The sequence below is a fragment of the Sminthopsis crassicaudata genome, chromosome 4, assembly GCF_048593235.1.
Source record: "Sminthopsis crassicaudata isolate SCR6 chromosome 4, ASM4859323v1, whole genome shotgun sequence".
Taxonomy (NCBI): Eukaryota; Metazoa; Chordata; class Mammalia; order Dasyuromorphia; family Dasyuridae; genus Sminthopsis; species Sminthopsis crassicaudata.
Window position 1 is genome coordinate 373911250 of NC_133620.1, and position 11629 is coordinate 373922878.

An 11629-nucleotide genomic window follows, 5' to 3' on the forward strand; every position below is an offset into this window, starting at 1 on the left:
AAGGTACAGACTATCACTTCCCTAGTCCTAAAAACTACATGCCTTTTAATGCAGTTCATGATTGCATTAGATTTTTTGGCTGCTCTATCATACTGACTTATATTTAGCTTGCAGTCTTCTAAAACCCCCACATTTTCAAAGGTACTGTTTATCCATGCCTTGTCCATTTTATCCATGCCTTGTCCATCTTACACTTTATTTGTATGGAATTCATCCCAATGTTCTAGTTTTTCAAGACCTTTTTGGATGATAGCTTTCTCAGTCACCATTAAATAATTCTTACCACTTTGTGTCATATGCAAATTTTCTGACCACACCTGTGTTTTCATCCTACTCACCAATAAAAAAAGGATCAAAGAAAAAAGGGTCTGACAAAAATTCTCAGAATACTTAAATGTAGTCCTCTTGCTACTGACACTAACTTCTTAATAACTCTTTAAGACCAATTTACCTTCAATTTCTCTGCAAGAATAGTATAAGATACCTTGTTAAGGGCTTTGTTACATTGGCTAAGATGACAGGAAAAGTTAATGATAAATGTTGGAGAGAATGTGGGAAAACTTTGATACTAATACCTTGTTGGTAGAATTATGAACTGATCCAACCATTCTGGAGAACAATTTATAACTATGCTCATAGGACTATGAAACCACGCATACCCTTTGATCCTGCAGTGTTTCTACTGGGATTATATCCCAAAGAGATCTTGTTTTTGTTTTATTTTTTTTAATTAATTTTATAATTATAACTTTTTTTTTTTGACAGTACATATGCATAGGTAATTTTTTACAATATTATCCCTTGCACTCACATCTATTCCGAATTTTCCCTCCTTCCCTCCACCCCCTCTCCTAGACGGCAGGCAATCTCATACATGTTAAATGTGTTATAGTATATCCTAGATATACTATATATGTGTGTAGAACCGAATTTCTTGTTGCATAGGAAGAATTGGATTCAGAAGGTAAAAATAACCTGGGAAGAATAACAAAAGTGCAAACAGTTTACACTCATTTCTGTGTTCCTTCTCTGGTTGTAGCTGAGTCTGTCCATCAAATGGAACTGAATTAGCTCTTCTTTATGTTGAAGATATCCACTTCCATCAGAATACATCCTCATACAGTATTGTTGTTGAAGTGTATAATGATCTCCTGATTCTGCTCATTTCACTCAGCACCAAAGAGATCTTAAAAGAGGAAAAGGAACCTACATGTGCAAAAATGTGGCAGCCCTCTTTGTAGTCACTAGAAATTGGAAACTGAGTGGATGCCCAGTAAGCTATGGCATATGAATGTTATGGAATATTATTATTCAGGATGATTTCAGAAAGACCTGGAGAGACTTACATGAACTGATGCTAAGTGAAGCGAGTAGAATAGAACCAAGGAAACATTATACATGGCAACAAGATTATGAGATGATCAATTCTGATGGACATGGCTCTTTTCAACATTGAGGTGACTCGGGCCAATTCCAATAGACTTGTGATGGAGAAAGTCATCTGCATCCAGACAGAGGACTGTGGGGACTGAATGTAGATCACAACATTGCACTTTTACCTTTTTCATTGTTTACTTTCATTTTTTTTTTTCTTTTTGATTTGATTTTCCTTGTGTGTTAGGATTCTTACAAGGTACTTATGCACTTAGTTAACACCTTTAAAGGAGTTTACACCTTTACAGGAGTTCGCTCATTGGTCCACACATTATACTCACACCTTTAGAGAGCATATAAAAGCCCACTCTCTGGGAGGAGGACTCAAGATTTCATTCAAACTTCAACTTTCATGCTGGCCAGAGGCACTCGGACAAAAGCTCTCAGGAACCAAAGAGAAAGAGAGGCCTCTAAGAAAGCTAGCCAAGTCCCACGTGAAGGAGACAAGGCTTAAAGGAGAAAATAAAGGATCTGGAGATAAGATTTGGAAAGAGACAGTAAAAGACTTTAACTCGTGGCTGCATTTTGGGATTATTGAACTGAATGAAGTCAAGGCTACCTCCTGAAGCTCCTCAAGAAATCTGCCCCCAAGAGAAAGACTACAATCTAGAAAAACAGAACACTATACTTGTGCAGCATGATAAATGTGGAAATTTGTATAAAAGAATTGTTCATGTTTAACGTATATTGGATTGTTTGCTGTCTAGGGGAGAGATGGGGGAAGGGAAGAAAAAAATTTTGGAAAAAGATTTTGCAAGAGTGAATGTTGAAAACTATCTTTGCATATATTTTGAAAATAAAAAGCTATTTAAAAAACAGTTTTGTTAAACATGGGTAAACTATACTGCATTTCAGTCATCTAAAAGCTTAATAATTTTGTTAAAAAGGGAAATGAGGTTAGTCTAGAATGTCCTGGGTTTTTTTGTTTGTAGTACATTTATTTATTATTAATGCACCTTGCCTTATGAATCATGTTGGAAGAGAAAAATCAGAGCAAAAGGGGAAAATCATAGGAGAGATAGGAAAAAAAAACACAGAAAAAAGAAATGAACATAGCATGTGCTGATTTACATTCAGTCTCCTTGGTTCTTTTTCTGGATGCAGATGGCATTTTCTGTCAAAAGTCTATTGGGATTACTTCAGGTCACTGAACTACTAAGAAAAACCAAGCTTTTCATAGTTGATCACCACACATTCTTGCTGTTATTTTGTACAATGTATTCCTGATTCTGCATGTTTCACTCAACTATCACTTCATGTAAATTTTTTCAGGCCTTCCTATAATCAGCTTATTTATCATTTTTTATATATCAATAACATCCTATTACCTTCATATACAATAGCTTGTTCAGCCATTCCCCAAGTGATAGGCATACAATCCTTTTCCAATTCTATGCCACCACAAAAAAGAACTGCTACAAACATGTTTGCACATGTAGATGCTTTTTCCTCTTTTACGATTTCTTTGGAATACAGATCCAATAATGGCTCTGCTGGGTAAAAGTATATGCACAGTTTAATAGCCCTGTGGGCACAGTTCCAGATTGTTCCCAAGAATTGTTGGATCATTTAACAACTCCACCAACAAGTGGAATGGCCTGCATTTGATGAAACTGTACTGCATTTACCTATCTAGATGTTTACTAGCCAACTCTGTAATTATCTAAAATTTCCCAGAAATTTAAGTCAAATGGAATAGACTATACATTGAAGTCTATTCTCTTCTCTTTTTTGAAATCTGCATAACATTTGTCCTTTCTCTTGTGACACCTCTCTGTTTTCCATAATCTTTAAATTATCAATGATAATGGATAATATAGTAGCATAAAAGCTTATCTAGCAGTTCTTTCAGAGCCAAGAATATAAGCTATTTGGGCCAAATATTTGAACTCATAAAAAGCAGGGAAGTACTCTCTTAATATTTCTCTTTAAGTATTAACTCCCTCTTCTCATATTCAATCAGTTGCCAAAGCCCCTCATCTCCATATTCTTGCATCCATCCTGTTTGCAACTTACCCAACCACCACCTTAGTTCAGGCATCTTTTTTCATTACTTCTCATCCCTCTTCATCTTCATCTCTGTCCCCATCCAGTGGCCAAAGTGATTTCCCTTAAGTTCAGTTCTGCCCATTTAAATCTCCCATGCAATAAACTCCAGCATCTCCCTTTTGTGTCTGCAAACTTCTCTGGTGTTTTTATCTACTGATGACTTGACATCAACTTATCTTTCTAGTTATATATACATATACAAATATATACATATGAATATTAAAATGTATGTACATATATCAGTCCCCTTCCTGTACCCTATGGCTCAACCAAGCTGGCTTTTTTTGCTATTTCTCATATGGCACCCATAACTGCTAGTGCCTGGAATATGGTCCTTCCCCTCTAACTTGCAGAATTTCTGATATTTAGCTTAAGCTCCATCTTTTACAGCAAGAGTTCTTAACCTGGGATCTATAAACTTGGTCTTTAGAAAATAATTTGATAACTATTTTAATATATTGATTTTCTTTGTAATCCTATGTATTGTTCTTTATGGATTTAAAAGTAATGTTCTTAGAAGGGTCCATAGGCTTTATTTAATAGACTATACCAAAGGGGTCCATGAGATAAGATGGGTTAAGAAACCTGTTCTATGGGAAGATTTTGTTTCCTGTTCTTTTCAATGTCTCACCCACAGAGACAGAGCTAGCTGCTAGTGCTTTCCATCCCCAAATTATAATCTACCACTTCTAGCTGCTAGTCTTTCCATCTCAAAACTATTATGTATTTATTTTTCATATACTTATCTCTGTGTATATGTTGTATATATGGATTCCTCTAACAGAAAGTAAGTTCCATGAGAGAAGCAGCTTTTCATTTTTATCTCTGTATCTATTGTCTAGCATAATGCCTCACGTATAATGGATATAAAGGTTGAGAATGTAGAGTGATGACTATAAAATGAAATCTTATTTATATGTCCTAGTATGCTGGCATATCAAGGCTAATTTTGAATCCTGATTCTGTTTATCCAGTGTATTAGGTATTCCTCCAAATTTTGTCATCTGCAATTTGATAAACATATGTTAGCATCCTTACAAGGTACTAAGTCGGTACTTAACAATTCTCTAGTTCAGAGTTCACACCTTTAAAGGAGTTTGCTCATTGGTTCTGTAAGGAGTTCCCACAAGCCCATTCTCTGGAAGGATATAAGGAGCCAACATTGAGCGGGGAGGTCAGTCTGAAGGGAGTCAAGGGGAGAACTTCAGGGGAAACTGAAGGAGATTTAGAGCCAGGATTCAGTGGATTTGCAAGTCCAGGAAATTCACAAGTCTAAAGGAAAAGCCTGCTCATGGATTTCCGGGAGATTCATATCTAGGATTGAATTCTAGGAAATCCATAATCCCACACTCTTGGAGGCAGAGTCTGATTCATTCCCACATCTACCTTTATGCTAGCTGAAGGCTTTGGATTCAAAGGGAGCTAGAGACTGAAGCTGGTTGGAGACATTCTACAGGAAAAGATTCAAGACTTTGAAGGACACAATATAGGATCTGGACTTTTTAACTCCTGGCTGCATTTTGGGGATTACTGATACTGGAACTAAAACTAAGGCTGCCTCTCCAGAAGCTCCCCAAGAGATCTCCTCCCAGAGAATGGGCTTGTGGGAACTCCTTACGGAACCAATGAGTGAATTCCTTTAAAGGTGTGAACTCTGAAGTAGAGAACTGTTAAGTACCGACTTAGCACCTTGTAAGGATCCTAACAAATATAACATTTATATCTATATGCATTTAAGTCATGCATAAAAAGTTAAATAGAATAACACTGTAAAATATCTGTCAGTTGGCTGGATCTTAAAAGATAAAAAGATTGGTTTTTTTCCCTGCCCCCAAGAAGTTTACATTATGATATAGAGAAAACATTCATAGTAGGGAGAATTATAGTACAAGTGAATTATGTGCTTTTTGCAGAATCGAGGGCAATATTTACTTACTTATAGTTCTCATAGCAAGAGGTTAAGCAGTGTGGGACGGAAAGGAGTACATGTGTGTTGCATGGTGGAAAGAGTGGCTGGATATATTAAATGGGCTAAATGTAGTGAGCTCACACTAAACAACCTAGCCTAATAATACTACTTCCAATAGTTATAATAATGGGTCCTTACAATAATAAGGAAAGATAATTCTATATATAAATTAGAATGTGTGGTTGTTGTTTTTTTTGTTACATTATTTACCAAATATAACACAAAATCATTTTTTTCTTTTTCACTAGAAGAGCTCTTATTTTCCAGGTATATAAAAAGTATGAAAACTAGAAATGCCAATGATATTCACTCATTGTTTCTTGGTTCTGAAGCTTGTTTTTGTTCAGGTGATGCTTTCTTCCTTTTTTGCCCCAAATAATTAACTTCTATCCATTTACTTGATTTGTAATAATTTCCCAATCATTACAAGTAGATTCTTCAGAAAAATTTGTTAGTTTTATGAAGAACAAAACTTATTCTAGTGAAACAAAATACTACAAAGTAAACGAATGCTTACTCTCAAAAACAAGAAAAGCAATAATAGCTCATTTTAAGTATTTAAAAAAAAAAGATATATTTAACTCAGTACTCAAAACATCAGATTTCTGAATGATCACAATCTTGGTTCTAGGAGACAATAAAATGAACATTGAATATGTGGTCAGACATGGTCTTATTTAAATTATAAGTTGTTGTTTAAAGGGAAGAATTAGGGAGAGAAACAAGAAAATGTATTAGCAAATGACTGGTATAAAAACAAAAGAAATAACTTGTTAAAAACTAATTTACTGGTATAAAAATTAAAATATTGTGATTGATAGAAAAACTTCCATATTAAACTCTGTGGGTTTAGCTCAGATGGTTCTCAAACATAAGATCCACCATTGAGCTTGTATTCAAATATTTTGGTAGGATATTATCACCAATGCTTAAGTTTAGCTGACATAGCCTTTGAGAATTGAAGGTTAGCTCCACAATGAGGTTTTAATAAAAGTAAGTGCAGATTACAAATTTAAGATGTTTATTAAGCATCTTGTATAGTAACACATTCTCTCTAAAAAGAAAGTGTCATTTGGTATTACTATACAAAGAGTAAGAATCCCTTTCTCTTTCTTTTATAGTTTGAATATCATGTGATTTACTGCCTCTGCTATCAAAAATACTGTAGCGTGACCATGTAGATTCAAGTTCTTATTTCCAAGTATGAATACAATATTAAAAATAAGATTCAAAAAATGCAAAGAATAAATTTGTATGAACAACCCATTTCTTCTGATAGCACGTGAAAAGAACCCTCTTACCTGTCAAAGTTTGCAGTGCCCTTTCATTGGAAGGCAAAGTTTCCTTTCTAAGAGGCCGATTTAATGAAGTATCCTGTGCGGTAAAGAGTCCTGGACTGTCAGTCAATTTCTTCCGGCCACTTGTATTAGTAGAGTTTGATACTCTGCAGCTGCCTATTGCACTTGTGAAAAGGTTTGTGTGTTCATCACTGCTGGCTGGCTCAGAGCTAGGTGTAAAACCTCCCAGGGACAAACCTGGAGATGTTTCAGAACAGTCAATCTGTAAAGGTGTCTGCAATCCCAAGGCCAATGAAGTGGATTCTGAAGGTTCTCGGTGGACCCATTGCTCCTCTCGGCTTAATAAGCTTTTTGATGGGGACAGATGAGGACAGGACATGTGACAACGATGCTTCTCTTTGTGTTTATATCGCTCCCCAACAGCATCTTTACCAAATCGATAACGCTTCAGAGATTCTAGAACAGTTCTGGAAGAGCTATTGGTAGCTAAAGTGTCCATGGAAACCTGGGGTTGCTCAGAAGAACGGTGTTCTCTGTGTTTGTGCCGATGCCGGTGTTTATGCTCCACCATCCAACCATAAGCCATCTCAGGAGGGACACTGGGGTAGGTGCTCATGGAGAGAAGGGGTGTCCTACTTGTTGTAAGAAAGGCTTCCTGACGAAGCAGCTTATGTTTCTTCTTGTGGTACTTGGCAGGATTGAGAAGCAAATGACCAGCATGCATGTAAGAAGGAGGTGGCAAAGGAGTGGTGAAAGAAGGAGAGGGAGGTGGCGGATAAAGAGTTGGAGGGTACCTTCCATAGTATCCTAATCCTATGGGAGCAGCTGCAAGAGGAGAAGGAGAATAAGGCATGCCATAAGAGGGGTAAAACCCAGTACTAGAGAGAGGGAAACTAAGGCTATGCATAAAAGGCATTTCAGCCATTGCTTCCCTCATCTTGGGAGGCCTCCCTCTTTTTTTCTTTAAGTCAGGTTTTCTAATGTAGTGCAAAGGGTCTAAGGGAAAAGTAGGGTGCGTATAGAAACTGTTAAAGTTAATTCGAAAAATAGTGGGTAGGAGATCACGGGGAATAAAGTGATGACTTCGATGAGTGATCCGAATTTCACTTAAACGACTTATTAATTCCTCCAGCTCAGCAAGGAAGTCTGGATCCTGTCTGTTTCGTAACTGGGGATACTTCTTTTTCCGTTTTCGCTTCTGTCTTTTCATTTTGTCATAACTGAGGTAATCATGACTCCTGCGTTTACATTTGTGTTTATGTTTCTCTTTGAGACTACTTAGGACTGTGGAGGTTTCAGGGGGAATGAGAGAAACATGGTCAAAAGAATGCCTCCTTTTTTTCTGCCCACAAAACTTTTCTGCCCTGTCTGATGTGCTATTATTATCTGTTCCAATTCCACTGTCACTAGGAATGGTCTCATCACTATGAGATTCACTAATTGGGGAAGGAGTAGCTTCCTTCAGAGAAGTGAGTTCACTCAAGTGAGAAGGAGAATTTGGCAACAAAGTAGGAGGAGATAACCGCCTCCTTCCCTTTGAAGCCTTCTTCATAGCAAGTGTCTGAATCATACTGCCCTGTCTGGAGTGTATATGTAAATATGGCACTGAACTGGGCTCAACAAATCCTGCATCACTGCTGACAGGACTCTGGCCCCCACTGGTCCCAGAAGACTGAGAACAGATGGGGGATGGAAGAACCTCAGAACTACTTGCTGCTGAAGGCAAGAGTGGAGGGAGAATCTGCCCTAATGCTGACCCAGCTACCTGATGAGCTGTTTTCTCTAGGACAGCCAAACCAGTTGGGCTACTAGTTAAGATGCCATTAAGCACAGCTTTTGGTTTCCGGCCTCGCCTCTTTCCTATATAAATGGTTCCCTTCTTGCTGACATTTATCTGTTGGCCCAGTTTGGAGCCAAATGTGGCAGCAAGTGTTGATACTGTATTGTGGAGTTTGGATTGTACTTTCCCTTTGTTACTTGATTCAACAGAACTTGAAAGAATCTGATTCAGGAGTTTCTTTCTCTTCAAAGTCTTCATCTTATTTATTTTGCGAATGATAGTTTTCATTAATTGGCCATTGTTTCTCTTATTAACTTTTTTATCAGGTTCCATCTCAAGATCACTCATACCACACACACTTGGTTTATGACTGTCATCTGGACCCTGAAGTTGATCTTTCCTTTCAAAGAAGTCACTACTACTTCTATGCTTATCACTCTCAGACTCTAGTTTACTTGGACTTTCAGTGGCCACAAAGGGTGCCACTGATAGCACAGGTGGTTTCATCTTGACTGGTGATCTGATTTGTCTTTTTGGCCTTCCTCTTTTTTTGGGAAAGGGTGATACTGATAGGCTCTGCTTGAAGGAAGGGATTTCAATTTCTGGCTGTAAAATAGGGGGCTCTTGCTCCTCTTTTGACTGTAATGAAAAAACTTTAGAGGCTGGGATTTTTAGGGTCCTTTTGGGTGGACCTTCTAGTTGGGGCATCTCCTTACTTTTAGGTCTTCCTCTTTTAGGTTTATAAATGTCAGGTAAAAGGTCACCAGACATGCATATACTAGAGGAAAGTTTGTGGCTGGCAAAGGACTTATGAGACTGCTTGTCAGTTTCAGTTAACAGAGCAAGAGATGGAGCTGTGCTAGATTTACTCAGCTTTGGCAATCGGCATTTAAGGAAGTCATGCTCCACAAATGAAGATGGCCCAATGTTTTTCATAAACTTGGCTGGCTCGGAATTGCTGTTTGACAGAGAGCTACATGAAACATTTTTAAAAAGCTCTGACCTTTCTAATTCTAGCCCTTTTGAAGGCCGGCATGTGTTTCTTGCTACCACTTTAGTCCATCGTGGTTTCCTTCCTTTTCTTTTTTTTAATGGTTTGGACTGCAAACTAGTGCTCAGGCTTTCAGCAACTTGGCAGTGTTTCTCTGATGCAGTTACTGCACCAATCTTCAGAAAGGGTTTACTGCTAAATAAACTAGTGAAACTAACAACTGAGGGGGTAAGTGTAGCATGTATACTGGATTCTGAAGCCAGACTTGGCTTTTTTCCTATGGAGGAGCCCATTCTTGAGTTATCTGTATGAGAAGCTTTTGAATCATTTAACTCTTTATCACTTCCTTTGCAATCAGTGTTCATGCTGTGAACCAGAGACCTGTGACCAAGGTTCATATGGGAATTTTCAGAACTGAATTGGGTTTTTCCAATAGATTCAGCAATTCCTTCTATGAGTTCTGTGGAAGGACCTAAATGTAATGGATTAGTAGCCAACTGGGAAGAAGTTCCAGGGGGACTTCTGTTTAAAGGCGTAACAGACATGGCTGGTGAGGGGGAAGGGAGATTACTCTCCCCTATTGCACTAAAGGGAGACTTAGCTGTAGATGCATCAGAAGTGCCTCCCATTTGAAAGTCTGGTGAAGTGCAATATACTGGAGGCTGCTTCTCATGCTTTGTAGTTTCAACATAGGTCCCCCTTTCACTGGATAAGAAACTGTCCTGCTGTATGCAAGTTCCTTCATTAAAAATGTCTTTGTCCAAAGTAATGATTTCTTTTCGAATTGAGAACTTTTCTAATAAGCTATCTTTATTCTGACGAATAATAGTCTTCTCAAAAGCTTTGCTGGTGGCACTATCTTTCAGGGATTCAGAAAGCTCCTGACTTTCATGACTACTAGTATTTGTATTGCAAGAAACCTTAAGTGGTTCTTGAGCAGGGAGCAAAGCTTCAGCTTTTAAATTCACAATGTCTTTGTTGACCAATCCTGCTACAGGGCAAGCCACCAATTTCTTTGCAGGGTCCTTATTAACCAATCCCACTGCTGAATTTGTTATAGTCTTCTTCCCACAGTCTTTTGCAACCAGTCCAATGGCAGGGCTAAACTTCTTTACTGAATCTTTATTAACAAGTCCAACTACAGTACCAAGTCCCAACTTCTTTCCTGATTCTTTACTCACCAAACCTGGGACAATACCAATTCCTAATTTCTTCCCTGAATCTCTGCTCACCAGTCCCACTGTAGTGATAGTCCCTGGTTTCTTTCCTAAGTCCTTGTTTATGAATACTGTTGTAGTCCCAGTTCCCAGTTTTTTCCCAGAGTCTTTACTGACCAATCCTACTGCAGCACTAAAGATTGGCTTTTTCCCAGGGTCTTTAGTTACCAACCCAACTGCTGTGCTAATTGTTGGTTTCTTAATCAAGTCCTTGTGGATAATTCCTGCCATAGGACCAATGCCTGGCTTTCTGATCAAGTCTTTGCTAACCAATCCTGCTGTAATACCAGCCCCTAACTTTTTTGGCTTTGTCTTGGAAGACTTGGAAGGTGGACAAGTAGCAATGAGCTGTGCCAATTTTTCTGTTACACTTGTTGCTCCATTAAGTAGAGCTCTGTCCTTCGAGTCAGGATCACGGTTACCAACAAGAGTAGATGGTGCTGATTTAACATAATCTGTCATTTCAGAGTGTAGTGGAGAAAGCTTCTTTGACATAGGATTATTTTCTCCCTGTGAATGAAGGTGGATGCCTTCTTCAGAGCGGCATTCAACAGCTGCAACATCATTTGCTTTCTTGTAAAGTTTTGAAGGGTCCTAAAAAATGAAAAAAATAAATATTTCAGAGAAAAGAAGACAGGAAAATAATTTTAAAACTATGCTAAGTGGTACATCATATTGTACCAGTACATTTTAGTGAACATTTTTCTATATAAACTTGACTAAAAAAAAATACAACTGCTACCATGGTCTTTTTGTTCTCAATTAACTGCATCCCCTCCTCCACACCTAAACAACTAACAATTCTCTTCACTGATTTATAAAACATAATGTTCAAATATATGTGAGCAAAAATTAAAAAAAAAAATCTAAGGGCAGTTAAGTATCACTTCT

The 11629-nt window shown here is 37.8% G+C and overlaps 1 protein-coding gene across 1 annotated transcript in view; it reads right to left on the reverse strand.

Annotated features, from left to right (window-relative positions):
* Window positions 1–11349, reverse strand: part of ASH1L (ASH1 like histone lysine methyltransferase) — a 128522-nt gene extending 117173 nt beyond the window's left edge. The window contains exon 1 of the mRNA XM_074262220.1: window positions 6754–11349. Coding sequence (XP_074118321.1) covers window positions 6754–11233 — 4480 coding nt within the window. The 5' untranslated portion in view covers window positions 11234–11349. The remainder of the gene's footprint in view (window positions 1–6753) is intronic.
* Between the last annotated feature and the right edge of the window lie 280 nt (window positions 11350–11629).